The sequence below is a fragment of the Salmo salar genome, chromosome 19, assembly GCF_965601325.2.
Source record: "Salmo salar chromosome 19, fSalSal1, whole genome shotgun sequence".
NCBI classification, from domain to species: Eukaryota; Metazoa; Chordata; class Actinopteri; order Salmoniformes; family Salmonidae; genus Salmo; species Salmo salar.
Window position 1 is genome coordinate 58,810,974 of NC_138309.1, and position 21,208 is coordinate 58,832,181.

The following is a 21,208-nucleotide window of genomic DNA, read 5'->3' on the forward strand; positions in this document are numbered from 1 at the left end:
TTGCTTCTTGTCTCCCAGTGTCTGTCCTCACAATAGTGTTATGCGAGATGTGTTTACTTTAGTAGTGGTGGGTGTTCGGTGGGGACGCATTCTGATCAAGACTTTGCGTGTGTCGAAGCATAACTAATAGGTGACTTTATGCTCTCATCTCACCTCACAAAGGTCACACAGTCCATTCAGGATAGCCACCTGTCTTAGGTGGATTATGCAATAATTCCATCTGCAAATATGCCTTAACTCTTGGGGCTATGTGGGACGCTAGCGTGCCACCCGTGGTGCACCCTATCAACAGCAGGTGCATTTCAAGAGCGGCAAATTTGAAACCAAATAAATGTCAAAATTCACATTTTTCAAACATACAACTATCTTACACCCTTTGAAAGATAAACATCTCCTTAATCTAACCACGTTGTCCGATTTCAAAAAGGTTTTACGGCGAAAGCATAAAGTTAGATTATGTTAGGAGAGTACATTGACAATAGCTGTGTGTAATGTTTTGTCAATTCAAAGACAGGCGTCACCAAAACCATAAAACCAGCTAAAATGATGCACTAACCTTTTACAATCTCCATCAGATGACACTCCTAGGACATTATGTTAGACAATGCATGCATTTTTAGTTCTATCAAGTTCATATTTATATCCAAAAACAGCGTTTTACTATGGCATTGATGTTGAGGAAATCGTTTCCCTCCAATAACCGGCAGTCAAGTCAGCACCACAAATTAAATAATTAAAATTAGAAAACATTGGTAAAATATTATATTGTCATTTAAAGAATTATAGATTTACATCTCTTGAACGCAATCAACTTGCCAGATTTAAAAATAACCTTACTGGGAAATCACACTTTGCAATAATCTGAGCACTGCGCCCAGAAAAATATGCTTTGCTATACAGACAAACGGCCATGTTGGAGAGATCTAAAATCGAAAATACTATGTAAATAATCCATTACCTTTGATTCTCTTCATCAGATGTCACTTCCAGGAATCCCAGGTCCATAACGAATGTAGTTTTGTTCAAAAAAGCTCATCATTTATATCCAAAAAGCTCCATGTTGTTAGCACATGATCTAAGCCAGCCGGACTTCTCGTCAAGGAACAAGGGGAAAAAATATATTTACGTTCGTTCAAACATGTCAAACGTTGTATAGCATAAATCATTAGTGCCTTTTTTAACCAGAACATGAATAATATTCAAGGTGGACGAATGCATTCTCTTTTATAACGTATTGGAACGAGGGTACCCAACATGAACTCGCGCACCAGAGTCTAATCGGCCATCACCGTTCCATGGCTCTTGTTCGGTCAGATCTCACAGTAAAAGACTCAAAACACTTTGTAAAGGCTGGTGACATCTAGTGGAAGCAATAGGAAGTGCCAAAACATTAATCAACCCCTGTGTGTTTCAATGGCATAGGCTTAAAGGTCATTCAACACATCAGGTATCCACTTCCTGTCAGAAAATGTCTCAGGGTTTTGCCTGCCAAATGAGTTCTGTTATACTCACAGACACCATTCAAACAGTTTTAGAAACTTTAGGGTGTTTTCTATCCATATATAATAAGTATATGCATATTCTAGTTACTGGGTAGGATTAGTAACCAGATTAAATCGGGTACGTTTTTTTATCCAGACGTGAAAATACTGCCCCCTAGCCCCAAAAGGTTAATAAGGAATACAATTCCCTCAGAAAAGTTATCCACTGGGCACAGACGTCAGTTCAACGTCTAGTTTTGATTTACATTTGGTTGAGTTGTCAACTAACGTGAATTCAATGTGAAATCAACAAAAAAAATGACCTTGTCATTGGATTCAGGTAAAAAGTTGGGTGAAAAAAAGACGAAATTCCCTTACGTTGATTACTTTTTGCAAATCCAATCAGTTTTCCATGTTGATGTAACTTCATCAAATGTTATTATTTAGTTGAAATGACATGGAAACAACGTTGATTCACCTAGTTTTTGCCCAGTGGGTGAAGTATGTTCCATTTGACAGCAAAAGTGTAAAGTAAAGGTCTATGTTGTTTTGTTTTCATCCAGGCTGTATAATCAGTCGTGTGAGGAGAAGCTGTCTCTACAGAGGGGTCCTGAGCTGTGCTGTACCCTGGACAATGTCCCACTCATCAGGTCAGTACCGTATTACACTGTCTGTACCATGCTGTACTTTACTGTTTCATTCATATTTACCTCCGCACACTCCATATGTACACAGTACCAGTAAACAACTATGCCACACTATATCCAATTTGCCCTGTGAGTTGAGCTGCCTGTTGTTTGGTTGAGGTCGAGGTCATCCATTGTGTTAAACGAATTATCAATGCATCTGCCATTTACCATTACAGAAAGCAAGCGCATGGTGTACAGTACATGAAGGGAATGTAAATAACAGGCAGCAAGGAGAGCAAGGTCTTCATGGCCTGTGGTTGCCATCATTAAATATCTCGTATTGTCTTTTTTCATCTTTAATTTTTTCACCTTTCTGTTTTCCTTCTTAAGTAGCCTGGGTTTCACTAGTCTGGCTAACACCTATAACTCTCAAAGTCCTCCTGGCTTCAGAGTCTGGGATGGCTATTTGATGTTGTCGGCACAAAGCGTCAATGATGAAGGGGGCTGTGCTTTTACTGGTTTGCTCTCTGTGTCTTCCTCACTCAAACACGCACAGCAAAACACAGCCCTTGAGCACCGCCCCCCTTCCATTACAACTGTTAGATTTTAAAATTCAAACAGCGAGAGGTCTAAAATATTTCAGAGAGCCAATCAAACCTGTCGCACAATTTCTAAGCGAATATTGCATTAACAAACGGCCTCCTTTCCAGACCAGTGTGGTCACAGCTCTCCCTGCGCCGTGAGTCACGTGGGTCGCGTCTGCCAGGCTAAGTTTTCACCCCCTTCATCTACAGAATAACAGGAATGTGTGTGTGTGTGTGTGTGTGTGTGTGTGTGTGTGTGTGTGTGTGTGTGTGTGTGTGTGTGTGTGTGTGTGTGTGTGTGTGTGTGTGTGTGAGAGAGAGCGAGATATGCACACACTTACTGGCCTGGCACTGGCAGGAAGTGAAACATTTTGTTTTGTTTAGTGGATCCTCTGTGAGCCTTTGAAACGTCACAATGGTGACAAGACAAATGTCAACAAGAAGTGTTATGCTTGATGTCGACTAGTCACTTTGTATGTGTGACCTTTTATGAAGGCTTTAGTCTGTGGCTGGGTGACTGTGTTTCTGTCCACTGGTCACTGTTTTGTACAGTGAAATGGTTTTACCTGTGTGTGGGAAAGTGAGATATTGTTTTTCCCATGTTCGGATTCTCTCAATGATCAACACATGCTCCTTGATCCATGCATGTTTTCCTCAATAACCTCTCATAGTCTCCTTCTCCTCATCTGCACGGATCTGAAAACACAGGATAGGTGAATGCAATGCGGTGGACACCTACAGGGACTTTTACATATACCATTGAAGTCGGAAGTTTACATACACTTAGGTTGGAGTCATTAAAACTTGTTTTTCAACCACTCCACAAATTTCTTGTTAACAAACCTATAGTTTAGGCAAGTCGGTTAGGACATCTACTTTGTGCATGACACAAGTAATTTTTCCAACAATTGTTTACAGACAGATTATTTCACTTATAATTGTCACGTCCTGGCCAGTATATAAGGTTAATTGTTTTGTAGTTTGGTCAGGGCGTGGCAGGGGGTATTTGTTTTCTGTGGTTCGGGGTGGTGTGTTTGTGTAAAGGGTGTTTAATTTAGTAATTCCGGGTTTTGGTTTATGTTTAGTAATTCTATGGTTAGTCTAGGTTGTGTGTTTCTATGTTTGGTTGATTGGGGTTGGGACTCTCAGTTGAAGGCAGGTGTTGTCTATCTGCCTTTGATTGAGAGTTCCATATATTAGGGTGTGTTTGTATGTGTGATTTGTGGGTGATTGTTCTGTGTTTCGCCTTGTGCCTTACCAGACTGTTTTTGTTGATCGTTCGTGTTTTTGTTATTTTGTATGTTCGTTTTGAAAGATAATTAAAAAGCAAGATGAGCATTCACGTACCTGCTGCGTAATGGTCCTCATTCACCGACAACAACCGTGACAGAATCACCCACCACCAAAGGACCAAGCAGCAGAGGAAGGAGCAGACGGAGTTCGAGTTGGACTGGCGGGAGAAGTGGACTTGGGAGGAAGTTCTGGACGGGGCCGGACCCTGGCATCAGGCTGGGGATTATCGACGCCCGCAGTGGGAAATTGAGGCAGCCAAGGCAGAGAGGCGGTGGTACGAGGCCAAGTACGCGCAGAAGGAGAAGCACGAGAGGCACCCCCAAGAAAATTTTTGGGGGGGGCACACGGGTAGTTTGGCTAGGCGTAAGAAGAGCCGGAAGCCAGCTACTCGTGGTTATATGGAGGAGCGTATGGGGTTGAGAGCGCTATGTTTCGCTGAGGAGCGCACTATCTCACCCATACGCACGCACAGTCCGGTGCGCGTTATTCCAGCCCCTCGCAGGTGCCGTGCTAGAGCGGGCATCCAGCCTGGTAGGAGGATGCCTGCGCAGCGCATCTGGTCGCCGGTACGCCTCCGAGGACCAGGCTACCCAACTCCCGCTCTACGCACGGCTACCATCAGGCCCCTGCACAGCCCAGTCTGCCCTGTACGAGCACCCCGCTCGTACAGGGCTACTAGTTCCATCCAGCCAAGGCGGGTTGTGCAGGAGGTAAGATCTAGACCGGCTGTGCGCCTCCATAGCCCTGGGTTTCCAGCTCCTGTCTCTCGTGCGGACCCGGAAGTGCGTCAACCCAGTCCGACTCGTCCTGTTCCCGCTCCCCGCACTAGCCTGGAGGTGCGTGTACATAATCTGGTAATTCCAGTACCAGCACCACGCACCAGGCTACAAGTGCGTCAACCCTGCCTCGCCAGTCAACAGTCTTCATCAGAGCTGCCCGCCAGTCAACAGTCATCATCAGAGCTGCCCGCCAGTCAACAGTCATCATCAGAGCTGCCCGTCAGTCAACAGTCATCATCAGAGCTGCCCGCCAGTCAACAGTCATCGTCAGAGCTGCCCGCCAGTCAACAGTCATCGTCAGAGCTGCCCGCCAGTCAACAGTCATCGTCAGAGCTGCCCGCCAGTCAACAGTCATCGTCAGAGCTGCCCGCCAGTCAACAGTCATCGTCAGAGCTGCCCGCCAGTCAACAGTCATCGTCAGAGCTGCCCGCCAGTCAACAGTCATCGTCAGAGCTGCCCGCCAGTCAACAGTCATCGTCAGAGCTGCCCGCCAGTCAACAGTCGTCAGAGCTGCCCGCCAGTCAACAGTCGTCAGAGCTGCCCGCCAGTCAACAGTCGCCAGAGAGGTCAGACTGCGCTGAACTGCCGGAGTGGTCAGACTGCGCTGAACTGCCGGAGTGGCCAGACTGCGCTGAACTGCCGGAGTGGCCAGACTGCGCTGAACTGCCGGAGTGGCCAGACTGCGCTGAACTGCCGGAGTGGCCAGACTGCGCTGAACTGCCGGAGTGGCCAGACTGCGCTGAACTGCCGGAGTGGCCAGACTGCGCTGAACTGCCGGAGTGGCCAGACTGCGCTGAACTGCCGGAGTGGCCAGACTGCGCTGAACTGCCGGAGTGGCCAGACTGCGCTGAACTGCCGGAGTGGCCAGACTGCGCTGAACTGCCGGAGTGGCCAGACTGCCCTGAACTGCCGGAGTGGCCAGACTGCCCTGAACTGCCGGAGTGGCCAGACTGCCCAGACTGTCCCGAATTGCCAGACTGCCCAGACTGTCCCGAATTGCCAGACTGCCCAGACTGTCCCGAATTGCCAGACTGCCCAGACTGTCCCGAATTGCCAGACTGCCCAGACTGTCCCGAATTGCCAGACTGCCCAGACTGTCCCGAATTGCCAGACTGCCCAGACTGTCCCGAATTGCCAGACTGCCCAGACTGTCCCGAATTGCCAGACTGCCCAGACTGTCCCGAATTGCCAGACTGCCCAGACTGTCCCGAATTGCCAGACTGCCCAGACTGTCCCGAATTGCCAGACTGCCAGACTGTCCCGAATTGCCAGACTGCCCCGACTGCCCCCCGGCGAAGCCAGAGTGGCCCGACAGCCTGGAACGGCCGGAGCCAGAGCCACCTCCAGAAATAGGTGGGTTGGGGAGGGGGGGTGTAGCACAGTGCCGTCGTTGACGGCAGCCACCCTCCCTTCCCTCCCTTTAGAAAAGGGGACTTTTTGTTGGTGTTGCTTGGGGTTATTTTTTGTTAAGGTGCTTCTGGGGTAGCACCTTTAAGGGGGGGGTACTGTCACGTCCTGGCCAGTATATAAGGTTAATTGTTTTGTAGTTTGGTCAGGGCGTGGCAGGGGGTATTTGTTTTCTGTGGTTCGGGGTGGTGTGTTTGTGTAAAGGGTGTTTAATTTAGTAATTCCGGGTTTTGGTTTATGTTTAGTAATTCTATGGTTAGTCTAGGTTGTGTGTTTCTATGTTTGGTTGATTGGGGTTGGGACTCTCAGTTGAAGGCAGGTGTTGTCTATCTGCCTTTGATTGAGAGTTCCATATATTAGGGTGTGTTTGTATGTGTGATTTGTGGGTGATTGTTCTGTGTTTCGCCTTGTGCCTTACCAGACTGTTTTTGTTGATCGTTCGTGTTTTTGTTATTTTGTATGTTCGTTTTGAAAGATAATTAAAAAGCAAGATGAGCATTCACGTACCTGCTGCGTATTGGTCCTCATTCACCGACAACAACCGTGACAATAATTCACTGTATCACAATTCCAGGGGGTCAGAAGTTTACATACACTAAGTTGACTGGGACTTTAAACTGCTTGGAATATTCCAGAAAATGATGTCATGGCTTTAGAAGCTTCTGATAGGCTAATTGACATAATTTGGGTCATTTGGAGGTGTACTTGTGGATGTATTTCAAGGCCTACCTTCAAACTCAGTGCCTCTTTGCTTGACATCATGAGAAATTCAAAAGAAATCAGCCAAGACCTCCACAAGTCTGGTTCATCCTTGGGAGCAATTTCCAAACGCCTGAAGGTACCACGTTCATCTGTACAAACAATAGTATGCAAGTATAAACACCATGGGCCACGCAGCCGTCATACCGCTCAGGAAGGAGACGCATTCTGTCTCCTAGAGAAGAACGTACTTTGGTGCGAAAAGTGCAAATCAATCCCAGAACAACAGCAAAGGACCTTGTGAAGATGCTGGAGGAAACAGGTACAAAAGTATCTATATCCACAGTAAAACGAGTCCTATATCAACATAACCTGAAAGGCCGCTCAGCAAGGAAGAAGCCACTGCTCCAAAACCGCCTGTCACATCTAGCTTAGGTAGCAGGAAAGGGGCAGAGTCAAGAGCAGGAGACTGAGGTCCGGTAGCACAGAAGTTTATTCTACCATTGAATAAGGTAGCCAAAAACGCAGGGTGCGCACAACACCCAAAAGGAGAATCGCTCCAAAAACGAAAACGCACGGGGCGCAGCCTGGCAATACACAATGACTGATCAAAAGCACGCTGTGAATACAAAGGCTGCGCAAACTACCACCTGCCCTCTTAATGACAATAAAACAATCCCACACGAATTCCTGAACTAATGACAAACAAGGAACAGGTGCGGACCTAGACAGACAAAACCAAAAGACACAGAAACATAGATCAGTGGCAGCTAGTAGGACGACGACCGCCGAGCACCGCCCGACCGCCGAGCACCGCCTGACCGGCGCCACCTTCAGTGGATACTGTGACAGTACCCCCCCCCCCCCACGCGCGGCTCCCGCAGCGCACCGCCGCCGGAGGGCTGCCGCAGGGCTGGATCCAGAACGTCCCCCACCGGGACCCAGCACCTCTCCTCCGGGCCGTACCCCTCCCAGTCCACGAGGTACTGCAGGCCCCCTACCCGACGTCGGGAGTCCAGGATGGCCCGGACTGTGTACGCCGGGACCCCCCGATGTCCAGGGGGGGCAGAGGGACCTGCCGCACCTCAGCGTCCTGCAGCGGACCAGCTACCACCGGCCTGAGGAGAGACACATGAAACAAGGGGTTAATACGGTAATATGAAGGAAGTTGTAACCTATAACACACCTCGTTTATTCTCCTCAGGACTTTGAACGGCCCCACAAATCGCGGACCCAGCTTCCGGCAGGGCAGGCGGAGGGGCAGGTTCCGGGTCGAGAGCCAGACTGTCCCCCGGGTTAAACACGGGGGCCTCACTGCGGCGGCGGTCAGCGCTCTCCTTGTGCCGTTCTACCGCCCGCTCCAGGTCTCTTTCGAGCGCTGTACCCATTCCTCCACCGCAGGAGCTTCCGTCTGGCTCTGATGCCATGGCACCAGGACCGGCTGATACCCTAACACAACCTGGAAAGGTGACAGGTTAGTAGAGGAGTGGCGCAGAGAGTTCTGTGCCATCTCGGCCCATGGCACGAACCTCACCCACTCCCCTGGCCGGTCCTGGCAATATGACCGCAGAAACCTGCCCACATCCCGGTTAATGCGTTCCACCTGCCCATTACTCTCGGGTGAAAACCCGAGGTCAGGCTGACCGAGACCCCAGCCTCTCCATAAACGACCTCCACACCCTGGATGTGAACTGGGGACCCCGATCAGATACGATGTCCTCGGGCACCCCGTAGTGCCGGAAGACATGTGTAAATAGGGCCTCCGCGGTCTGTAGGGCCGTAGGAAGACCGGGCAAAGGGAGCAGACGGCAGGACTTCGAGAACCGATCCACAACGACCAGGATCGTGGTGTTCCCCTGAGACGGCGGGAGATCCGTGAGGAAATCCACCGAGAGGTAGGACCAAGGTCGCTGTGGAACGGGGAGGGGCTGTAGTTTCCCTCGAGGCAGGTGCCTAGGAGCCTTACACTAGGCGCACACCGAACAGGAAGAGACATAGTGTCTAACATCCTTAACCAAGGTGGGCCACCAGTACTTTCTTTTCAGGCCCCGCACTGTCCGTTCCAGCCCAGGATGACCCGAGGAGCGTAGAGTGTGGGACCATCGGATCAGGCGATCGCGAACACCAAGCGTAACGTACTTCAGACCCGCGGGACATTGAGGTGGAGTGGGTTCTGACTGACCCGCCCGCTCGATGTCCGCATCCACCTCCCATACCACCGGTGCCACCAGACAGGAGGCGGGGAGTATGATCAATGGTCCGCTCCTCGGTGTCGTAGAGACGCGACAGTGCATCGGCCTTCCGGTTCCGGGAACCTAGAACGTATGAGAGGGTAAATTGAAACCTCATAAAGAACATGGCCCACCTGGCTTGACGAGGGTTAAGTCTCCTCGCTGCCTGGATGTACTCCAGGTTACGGTGGTCAGTCCAGATGAGAAAAGGGTGTCGTGCCCCTTCAAGCCAATGTCTCCACACTGTCAAAGCCTTGACCACGGCTAACAACTCCCTGTCCCCCACATCATAGTTGCGCTCCGCCGGGCTCAGCTTCTTAGAAAAGAATGCACAGGGGCGAAGCTTCGGAGGAGCGCCTGAACGCTGCGACAGCACCGCTCCTACCCCAGCCTCGGACGCGTCCACCTCCACTATGAATGGCAAAGAGGGGTCCGGATGCGCCAGCACCGGAGCGTCGGTAAACAGAGCCTTCAGACGACGGAAGGCTCCGTCCGCCTCTGCCGACCACCGCAGCCGCACCGGACCCCCCTTCATCAGTGAGGTAATGGGAGCCGCCACCTGGCCAAAACCCCGGATAAACCTCCGGTAATAATTGGCAAACCCCAACAACCGCTGCACCACCTTCACCGTGGTTGGGGTCGGCCAATTACGCACAACCGTAACGCGGTCACATTCCATCACCAGCCCAGTGGTGGAAATGCGATATCCCAGAAAAGAGACAGCTCGTTTGGAGAACTCACATTTTTCAGCCTTGACGAATAGGTTATGCTCCAGCAGCCACCCAAGCACTTTACGCACCAGAGCCACATGCGCGGCGCGTGTGGCGGAGTAGATCAAGATGTCATCGATGTACACCACCACACCCTGCCCGAGCATGTCTCTGAGAACCTCGTCCACAAAGGATTGGAAGACGGCGGGAGCATTTTTTAACCCATACGGCATGACGAGGTACTCATAATGGCCAGATGTGGTACTAAATGCGGTTTTCCACTCGTCTCCGTCTCGGATTCACACCAGGTTATACGCGCTCCTGAGATCTAGTTTTGTGAAGAAGCGCGCCCCGTGAAATGACTACACGGCCATAGCAATGAGAGGTAGCGGGTAACTGAAACCCACCGTGATAGAATTTAGACCTCTATAGTCAATGCACGGGCGCAGACCTTCCTCCTTCTTCACAAAAAAGAAGCTCGAGGAGACGGGTGACTTGGATGGCCGAATGTATCCCTGTCTCAAGGACTCAGCGACGTATGTCTCCATAGCCGCTGTCTCCTCCGAGACAGAGGATACACGTGACTCCTAGGAAGGGCCGCGTCAGCCTGGAGGTTTATCGCACAATCCCCTCGTCGATGAGGGGGTAATTGAGTCGCCTTCGTTTTACTGAAGGCGATAGCCAAATCGGCATATTCTGAGGGAACCGTGGTCGCACTGATGGAAACTCCTATACACCTACCTGAGCACTCCCTCGACCACCCCTTAAGAGCCCTCTGCCTCCACGAAATCTGAGGGTTGTGAGTGCCTAGCCAGGGGATTCCCAGTACCACCGGAAAAGCCGGGGAGTCAATGAGTAATAGGCTGATACGCTCCTCATGGCCCCCCCACGTCACCATGACCAGTGGCACGGTGACCTCCCCCACTTGGCCGGACCCTAGCGGTCGACTATCTAGGGCGAGCACGGGGAAGGGGTGGTCCAGCTGAACCAGGGGAATCCCTAACTTCTTGGCTACCCCACGGTCCATAAAACTCCCAGCTGCACCTGAATCAACTAGTGCCTTATACTGGAAGTGAGGGGAAAAATCGGGAAAACAAACTGAGGTGTACATGTGGTCGACAGGGGGCTCTGGGTGTGGCTGGTGCTGACTCACCTGGGGGGGTCGATGTAGTGCTCTGCCTGCCATCCGAACTCCCGGGTGGACCTCTCCAGCACCGGTCCGCAGTGTGTCCTCTGTGCCCACAGTGGGTGCAGGAGAGGCCCCCCCCCTCCGGTCCTCCTCGAAGCAGCCCCTCCTATCTCCATGGGCAGTGGAGCAGGAGGGTTGGGAGGTGGAACGAACAGGCCCCGACTGGAACGTCCCCGGGCAGCCAGCAGGTTGTCCAGCCTGATTGACAGATCTACCAGCTGGTCTAGGGTGGTGGTGTTGTCCCTACAAGCCAGCTCCCGGCGGACGTCCTCTCGGAGACTGCATCTGCAGTGATCTATCAGCGCCTGCTCATTCCACCCCGATCCTGCGGCGAGAGTCCGGAATTCCAAGGCGAAGTCTTGAGCGCTCCTCGTCTCCTGTCTCAAGTGAAATAATCGCTCACCAGCCGCCTTGCCCTCCGGGGATGATCGAATACCGCCCGGAAGCGGCGGGCGAACTCCGGGTAGTCGCCCCGAGCCGAGTCTGGGCCATTCCAGACTGCGTTGGCCCATTCCAGGGCTCTACCCATGAGACACGATACGAGGACGCTCACCTTTTCTTCATCAGAGGGAGAGTGGCGGACGGTCGCCAGGTATAGTTCTAATTGGAGTAAAAACCCCTTGCACCCCGCGGCCGTCCCATCGAACTCTCTGGGAGGCGAAATCCTGATCCCACTTGAGCCTGCTTCAGTGGGTGCCGGTAGGGGCACAGGATGAGAAACCAGAGCTGGTCTGGCTGGGGAAGTACCTCTCTCCCAGCTCTCCAACTGGGCTAGCACCTGGTCCATAGCCGAGCCCAGGCGGTGGAGGAGGCTGGCGTGTTGCGACACCTGCTCAGCCATGGACGGCGCTTCTGCTCCTCCTGACTCCATCATAGTGGTGCGGGATTCTGTCACGTCTAGCTTAGGTAGCAGGAAAGGGGCAGAGTCAAGAGCAGGAGACTGAGGTCCGGTAGCACAGAAGTTTATTCTACCATTGAATAAGGTAGCCAAAAACGCAGGGTGCGCACAACATCCAAAAGGAGAATCGCTCCAAAAACGAAAACGCACGGGGCAGCCCGGCAATACACAATGACTGATCAAAAGCACGCTGTGAATACAAAGGCAGCGCAAACTACCACCTGCCCTCTTAATGACAAACAAGGAACAGGTGCGGACCATGACAGACAAATCCCAAAGGATACAGAAACATAGATCGGTGGCAGCTAGTAGGCCGGCGACGACGACCGCCGAGCACCGCCCGACCAGGGAGGGGCGCCACCTTCTGTGGATACTGTGACGCCGCCATAAAAAAGCCAGACTACGGTTTGCAACTGCTCATGGGGACAAAGATCGTACATTTTGGAGAAATCTCCTCTGGTCTGATGAAACGAAAATAGAACTGATTGGCCATAATGTCCATTGTTATATTTGGAGGAAAAAGGGGGAAGCTTGCAAGCCGAAGAACACCATCCCAAACGTGAAGCACGGGGGTGGCAGCATTATGTTGTGGGGGTGCTTTGCTGCAGGAGGGACTGGTGCACTTCACAAAATAGATGGCATCATGAGGGAGGAAAATGATGTGGATATATTGAAGCAACATCTCAAGACATCAGTCAGGAAGTTAAAGCTTGGTCGCAAATGGGTCTTCCAAATGGACAATGACCCCAAGCATACTTCCAAAGTTGTGGCAAAATGGCTTAAGGACAACAAAGTCAAGGTATTGGAGTGGCCATCACAAAGCCCTGACCTCAATCCTATAGAAAATTTGTGGGCAGAACTGAAAAAGCATGTGCGAGCAAGAAGGCCTACAAACCTGACTCAGTTACACCAGCTTTGTCAGGAGGAATGGGCCAAAATTCACCCAACTTATTGTGGGAAGCTTGTGGACGGCAACCCGAAACGTTTGACCCAGTTAAACAATTTAAAGGCAATGCTACCAAATACTAATTGAGTGTATGTAAACTTCTGACCCCCGGGAATGTGATGAAAGAAATAAAAGCTGAAATAAATAATTCTCTCTACTATTATTCTGACATTTCACATTCATAAAATAAAGTGGTCATCCTAACTGACCTAAAACAGGGAATCCTTACTCTGATTAAATGTCAGGAATTGTGAAAAACTGAGTTGAAATGTATTTGTCGAAGGTGTATGTAAACTTCTGACTTCAACTGTAAGTGCAGACTACGGAAAGAAGAGAAGGAACGAGTTTGAGAGTTTGATTTGATTCATTAGAGTTTATTTGATTCATTAGGATCCTTATTAGCCGAACCCAATGGCGATAGCTAGTCTTACAGGAGTCCGACACCTAACGAAAAGACATTACAGACTAAAGATTTTAAAATGTACATACATTTAAAAACATTAACATGTGGTGTGTGTGTGTATCTATCAGTTACACATACGTGTCAGTACATACACACCACAAGTAGGTCACATGGGGAGAGGCGTTGTGTGTTTTTTGGAAACCAGATTTGCTGTTCACTTGCGGATTTATTGCATGGAAGGGTGACACAGAAGGAGGGAGGAATCAGTTGTACTACTGAGAGTACTGAAATGCAGCCAATATTTCCAGCTGTGTGGTTGAACTTGGCTTCCAAAGAATCTGCTCACCATGTTACCCATCTACATGAGGTCGGTCTGTTGCCTCTGCCAAGGGAAACATGGCCAGGTCTATTTCAGTACCACAGAGTTCAGACACTAACTGATCCCTCCCTCCCTCTGTTTTCATTGCAGTAAGTGTGGCACCCTTCCCCCTGAGAGTTGCTTCTTCAGCCTCATCTGCAGTACCGGATCCTTCATGGGTATGTACCAGTGAAACTCATGTTTCTTTTGAATAGGAAGAGTGATGCATCATAGGTCCATTATCAGCTTGTGGTGTCGTCATTGTTAATGCACTGACGGCGCTGAGGCCAGATAAAATGATTTGTATGGCGGCAAATTGTTAGAGTTTGGATTACGATGCAGATCGATGACTACTCTGTTAGCTATCCACTCACTCATAGTCATACCCACTGTACGTAACTGTCAGGGATGTCTGTAGTTCTGTCATCCTCGTTCACTGTAAAAGTAAAATAGTTTGTCTCACTGGGCATCCCTAAATGTAGTTGTTAAAGCTAGATAGTTTGTGTTTATGTATTGATTTGTAGGCTACGTGTGCCTTTTTAAAACAAATTGATGTAGTTCTGTCCTTGAGCTGTTCTTGTCTATTAATGTTCTGTATTTCGTCATGTTTCATGTTTTGTGTGGACTCCAGGAAGAGTAGCTGCTGCTTTTGCAACAGCTAATGGGGATCCTAATAAAATATCAAAAATACCAAAAGCTCCAGGTTGATGTTTTTCCAGCTGTGACTGTGAATCTAACAAGGTCTCTGTTCCACAAACAGAAGTCTATGCCCCCCCCCCCATGCCCCCCCCCACCCCTTTTACTCCACCCACTGAAAGGAGAACCTTCTGTGTGTGTCCCCCACTCCAACGCCACATGAACTAACCGCAACAGCCCGATCATGGGCAATTACAGCAGTGCTGTTTCTCTGCCAAAACCTCTTGAAACCAGCTATTTTGGTTGTTTTGTTTGTGCTTCAAAGCCAATCATGGACGCAGAGTGTCTTGGCTTTTTGGAATATTCAACCTCAGAAACCTTAACTGTCAAGGAATTGTCCCTATAAGGACTGCATTGGGGACCTAAAAAACCTATGATTAGCTTATTGTACCCTGTTCAAATGGTCATTTTTCAGATTGATTTATGTGCCAAAATGTTTGCCAAAGGGCATACAGTATGATCATGGATATATCATGTATCTGGATCCATTACAGTGTATGTTCAGTATTTGCAATTGTATCATTTGTACTGTCGATCCATACAAAACGAGTTTCTCCCCTTACCAGTTTGAAGTTTGAACAAAGTTATAATGGACAGGTTTTGAAGTGATTATTACATAACAGTCTTATCAAACAGTGCATTTAATACCCCCCATGGTTCAGTTTGTTTGAACAGGGCTCTCTTATGTCGGGGAGCGGTTAGAGGCACTGCTTGGGGGTTGAATGCAGCACAAAGTGCTAGCGATCACGTACTCAAACACGTGAACAAAGCACACCACCAAAAGCCACAAAGGGATGGTTCGTTTTTGTTTGAGCACACACACTGTGAGAGCGTTTACTTAACTCTGACGCGTGGTGTGGGGTTGCGATGAGAAGAATGGTAACGTCTGAAACCCCGGCCACAAAGTAGATCCCTCACTGTGTCCTAACTGGTGAATTTGCCAAAGAATCACTAGCAAACAGGGATTTTTATCGCATTATCTGCTGTATTATCACTGTATTGACGACACGCACGTCTAAACACTTGCTTGGTGGTGAGATGGACACCAGATGTGAACTCTACCTATTTCCATCCAATGGATTTTTGCAAGAACAGTTTGCTGCTCTTGGAAGTGCTGTATGGCTGCAGGGAAGTCTTCACTGGCCAGTTTGGTACAGAGCCATTAGGAATCTGCACACAACGTGGTTTCCAGTTCTTAACAACTCGGCAGAAACGGCACATCTTGGCATAGTGTTATGCACATTCTATCTGCTTTTCCATCTTGCAACTCAATATCCAAGAGTGTACTACTCCCTACTCTGCAAGAGGTACATGTAGAGTGTTGTTTGTTGTTGCTTCCATGCTCTAGCAGATTTGATAGTGAGCCGTCATCAGATGAGTGGTTCTGTCTGCTTGATAGATAGGTGAAAATGAAAATGTTTGTTTTGTTTCTCTTCCCTCAGTGATTTTGATAGGGCTGCTGCGGTATGCCCACGTCATAGAGAAGCACCAGAACTGTGTCCTTAACACGGCCGGCCTCTCCACTGGCTGGATCTGTGCTGCAGGACTCATTATGGTGGGCAACTTCCAGGTAAGAACAGAACTGACGTCACTCCCACAGTGGAGCGTCTCTGTCACTAAATGGCTCTTGTGAAGTGTTGGATGAAGGTGGAATGTGCTCAACTGTTAGAGGCCTGTTTTCAGGTTTGACCACTGTATAGGCTGTGTAGGCTACTGGTGTGGTCATAAGTAACAAGATGCAACTCCACATTTCTTAACTAAGGCAGCAAGTCCATTGTTTGTATGGTTGCATAAGATTTCACTACAGTATTACATAAATTTAAAATAACTGATCACTATCTTAGCCTGTGGGATTTTCACTACATCCGGGCATTGTAAATCACAATGACTTTATTGAAGCCGTGCTAGTTGTTTGATGTTCCCAGTAAGTCCCCAAAAACAGGGAAATTGTCCTCTCTGGGTGCTCTGTAGTCTGTAGAAAACATTCCACTTTGACAGCTAGCTAATCCAAGTCCAGGTTGATGAGCTGCAATTGAAAGACCACTGAGCGATCACTGTTTTGTAGGTGGGTGCCATGGCAAACCAAGGTCTCCTTGCCCTCACTCTAACATAGGAAAACAACGTTCTCTTCAACATCACACTGATTCTGTCAAATATCCGTAGACCTCTGTTTCTTTAAACCAAGGCCCATCTTTCTGGTGCGAAGCGCACCACTAAATCATTCCCCTTCAAGTTGTGATTTACTGATTGTAGAATGACAGATGGGAGGAGAAAATGAATGTTCCTCCTACCAAGTATCTTCCAAATATTTAAAGACAGTGCCTTCAGAAAGTATTCAGACCCCTTGACTTTTTCCCCAAAAATTTTGCCCACTTAACCCAGAAGCCAGCCGCACCAATGTGTCGGAGGAAACACCATACACCTGGCGACCGTGTCAGCGTGCACTGCACCCAGCCCGCCACAGGAGTCACTAGTACGCGATGGAACAAGGACATCCCGGCCAGCCAAACCCAGACAACGCTGGGCCAATTTTGCGCCACCCCATGGGTCTCCTGGTCTCAGCTCGCAGAGCCTGGAATCGAACCCAGAATCTCTAGTGGCACAGCCTTAGACCACTGCATCACTTGGGAGGTCAATTTTTTCCACAGTTTGTTACATTTCAGCCTTATTCAAAACATTTTTTTTTTTTTTTATCTCAGCAATCTACACACAATACCACATAATGACAAAGCGAAAACAGGTTTTTAGAATGTTTTGCAAATTATTACAAGTAAAAAACAGAAATACCTTTTTTACTTAAGTATTCAGACCCTTTGCTATGAGACTCGAAATTGAGCTCAGAGATGTTTCTACAACTTAACTTAATTAGGGAAGGGGGCACTATTTTCACCTCCGGATGAAAAGCGTGCCCAAAGTAAACTGCCTGCTACTCAGGCCCAGAAGCTAGTATATGCATAATTAGTATATTTGGATATGAAACACTCTAAAGTTTCCAAAACTGTTAAAATAATGTCTGTGAGTATAACAGAACTGATATGGCAGGCGAAAACCTGAGAAAAATCCATCCAGGAAGTGGGATTTATTCATGTTTGTAGTTTTCTATTGAATGCCATTACAGTATCCATTGACTTAGGACTCAAATTGCACTTCCTATTGCTTCCACTAGATGTCAACAGTCTTTAGAAATAGTTTCAGGCTTGAATTCTGAAAAATGAGGGAGTAAGTCCAGTCTGAATGAGTGGACACTGCAGTGTCCCAGAGGATTTTCATGTGCGCGACCGAGAGCACGCCTTTCTTGTTTTCATTTTATATTGACGAAGCTTTTATCCGGTTGAAATGTTATTGATTATTATGACTAAAAACAACCTGAGGATTGATTATAAACATCATTTGACATGTTTCTACGAACTTTACTGATACTTTTAGGATTTTTCGTCTGTCTGTTGTTACTGTCTTTGAGCCTGTGGATTACTGAACAAAACGCGCGAACAAAATGGAGGTTTTTGGATATAAAGAGGGACTTTATCGAACAAAACGAACATTTATTGAGTAAATGGGAGTCTTGTGAGTGCAACCATACAAAGATCATCAAAGGTAAATGATTCATTGTATTGCTATTTCTGACTTTTGTAACTTCCCTACTTGTCTGGTAACTGTTTGTAATGATTTGTCTGCTGGGCGCTGTTCTCAGATAATTGCATGGTATGCTTTCGCCGTAAAGCCTTTTTGAATTCTGACACCGTGGTTGGATTAACAAGAAGTTAATCTTTAAACCGATGTATAACACTTGTATGTTATATGAATTTTTATAATGAGTATTTCTGTTTTTGGATTTGGCGCTCTGCAATTTCACTGGATGTTGGCCAGGTGGGACGGTAGGTTAATTGGAATCCACCTGTGGTAAATTACATTGATTGGAATTGATTTGGAAAGGCACACACCTGTCTATAAAAGGTCCCACAGTTGACAGTGCATGTCAGAGCAAAAACCAAGCCATGAGGTTGAAGGAATTGTCCTTAGAGCTCAGAGACAGGATTGTGTCGAGGCACAGATCTGGGAAAGGGTACCAAAAAATGTCTGCAGCATTGAAGGTTTCCAAGAACACAGTGGCCTCCATCATTCCTAAATGGAAGAAGTTTGGAACCACCAAGACTCTTCCTAGAGCTGGCCGCCCAGCCAAACTGAGCAATCGGGGGAGAAGGGCCTTGGTCAGGGAGGTGACCAAGAACCCGATGGTCACTCTGACAGAGCTCCAGAGTTCCTCTGTGGAGATGGAAGAACCTTTCAGAAGGACAGCCATCTCTGCAGCACTCCACCAATAAGGCTTTTATGGTAGAGTGGCCAGACGGAAGCCACTCCTCAGTAAAGGGCACACAACAGCCCACTTGGAGTTTGACAAAAGGCACCCAAAGGACTCTCAGACCATGAGAAACAAGATTCTCTGGTCTGTTGAAACCAAGATTGGCCAAATGCCAAGGTTCAAGTCTGGAGGAAACCTGGCACCATCCCTACGTTGAAGCATGGTGGTGGCAGCATCATGCTGTGGGGATGTTTTTCAGCGGCAGGGACTGGGAGACTAGTCAGGATCGAGGCAAAGATGAATGGAGCGAAGTACAGAGAGATCCTTGATGAAAATCTGCCTCAGAGTGCTCAAGACCTCAGACTGGGGCGAAGGTTACCCTTCCAACAGGACAACGACCCTAAGCACACAGCCAAGACAACGCAGGAGTTGTTTCGGGACAAGTCTCTGAATGTCCTTGAGTGGCCCAGCCAGAGCCTGGTCTTGAACCTGATCAAACATCTCTAGAGAGATCCTGAAATAGCTGTGCAGCGACACTCCCCATCCAACCTGACAGAGCTTGAGAGGATCTGCAGAGAAGAATGGGAGAAACTCCCCAATACAGGTGTGCCAAGCTTGTAGTGTCATACCCAAAAAGACTCAAGGCTGTAAATGCTGCCAAAGGTGCTTCAACAAAGTACTGAGTAAAGGGTCTGAATACATATGTAAATGTCTTTTTTTATTTTTATTTTTTATAAATTAGCAAACTTTTCTAATCCTGGTTTTGCTTTGTTATAATGGGTTATTGTGGTTTAGATTGATGAGGGATTTTTTTTTTAAATCAATTTTAGATTAAGGCTGTAACGTAACTATTTGTGGAAAAAGTCAAGGGGTCTCAATACTTTCTGAAGGCACTGTATACACTAGATGACTGAGAGGGGCACTGTTTTGAAGCCACTGCACCTCAATCTTGGCACTCCTCCACTAATGTAAAAAATATGATATTCTATTACAGACACCTTAATGCATACTTTTAATTTATATTATGTGAGCTAATTTCTGTTACTGTCCCCACTAAAACAAAAAAATACTTAAACTTATAATTTTGTCCTTAAACAATTAATTGAAATAATGTGGAATTCCATTCATTCCTATTCATGGTTTGCACCTCCATCACTCTGCCACTTCATTGCCCTTATAAAGACGCTGCAACCATATTGATGCTTTACTTTACTTTACTATTTATATTTTTGACTACTTTTACTTTTACTTCACTACATTCCTAAAGAAAATTATGTACTTTTTACTCCATACATTTTCCCTGACACCCAAAAGTACTCGTTACATTTCTGTATGCTTAGCAGTACATAAAATGGTCAAATTTGCACAAGAGAACATCCCTACAGCCTTGGATCTGGCGGACTCCCTAAACACAAATGCTTTGTTTTTAAACGATGTCTGAGTGTTGGATTGTGACCCTGGCTAACCATAAATAAATATAACAAGAACATTGTGCCGTCTGGTTTGCTTAATATAAGTAATTTTTAATTGTTCATACTTTTACTTTTGATAGTTAAGTATATTTAAAACCAAATACGTTTAGACTTTTATTCAAGTAGTATTTTACTGGGTGACTCACTTTTACTTGAGTCATTTTCTACTATGGTATTTACTTTTACTCAAGTATGAGAATGTAGTACTTTTTCCACCACTGATCCATAATGCCTGCAGCTCTAGCTCTGTGAACTCTGGGTACTTCACAGCCTGGCTGTGGGTGCGGTCTCGTTCAGTAACACATTGTCCTGGTGTGTTCTTTCAACGCATCTGATCTCAATCTCCCCCACAGGCAATCATCTCTTTGTAGGCCTTCCAAACACATCCCTCCTGATCATTTTTAGGCAGGCCTCTAGAAAGGCCTTTGGTAAGGTCTTGCAAACAGGAGGTTTTGGCAAGCTGCTGCGTTCCTACACTCAGTAGGCTTCTGAAGGTCAATCTCAGGACTTGGCTCTTGTGACGGGAGGGAGCTGTCCTTATTCTGCCTAGTGCCCAGAAGAAGAGGACCATCCCTTGGAAAAAGAGGCCCATCCCACGTGGTTAGGGCAACCAAACATGGGAGCATATATTGCAGTGAACATAGTCTTCTGGAGTTTTCTTGCTCCTCAAACTACTGGCCAATAGCCAGACAGTGTACACTACTGTACCTTCTTTTAAGCCACAATGTCTGCCTTTTGTGGCCATGAAGTAATACAGACATTCTAAATGCATATTTAGATAGGAGAGTTTATTTTGATCACACTCTGTTCCCAGGGTTCTGAGGTTTTTTACATGTGCTGAATGCGATGGATAGAAGAGTGACTGGTCGACAGTGTTGGGGATTTCCTTATTTGAGCTGTTCTTGCCATAATATGGACTTGGTCTTTTACCAAACAGGGCTATCTTCTGTATACCAACCCTACCGTGTCACAATAAAACTGATTGGCACAAATGCATTAAGTAGGAAAGAAATTCCATGAAATAACTTTAACACGGCACACATATTAGTTTAAATGCATTCCAGGTGACTACCTCATGAAGCTGGTTGAGAGAATGCCAAGAGTGTGCAAAACTGTCATCAAGGCAAAGGGTG

At 47.6% G+C, this 21,208-nt stretch overlaps 1 protein-coding gene across 2 annotated transcripts in view; it reads left to right on the forward strand.

Annotated features, from left to right (window-relative positions):
• Nucleotides 1–21,208, forward strand: part of LOC106579282 (transmembrane protein 150A) — a 45,823-nt gene that overhangs the window by 18,689 nt on the left and 5,926 nt on the right. For both annotated transcript variants that reach the window (XM_014159060.3, XM_014159061.3), the window contains 3 exons: nucleotides 2,045–2,131; nucleotides 13,719–13,786; nucleotides 15,746–15,873. In XM_014159060.3, coding sequence (XP_014014535.1) covers nucleotides 2,045–2,131; nucleotides 13,719–13,786; nucleotides 15,746–15,873 — 283 coding nt within the window. The remainder of the gene's footprint in view (nucleotides 1–2,044; nucleotides 2,132–13,718; nucleotides 13,787–15,745; nucleotides 15,874–21,208) is intronic.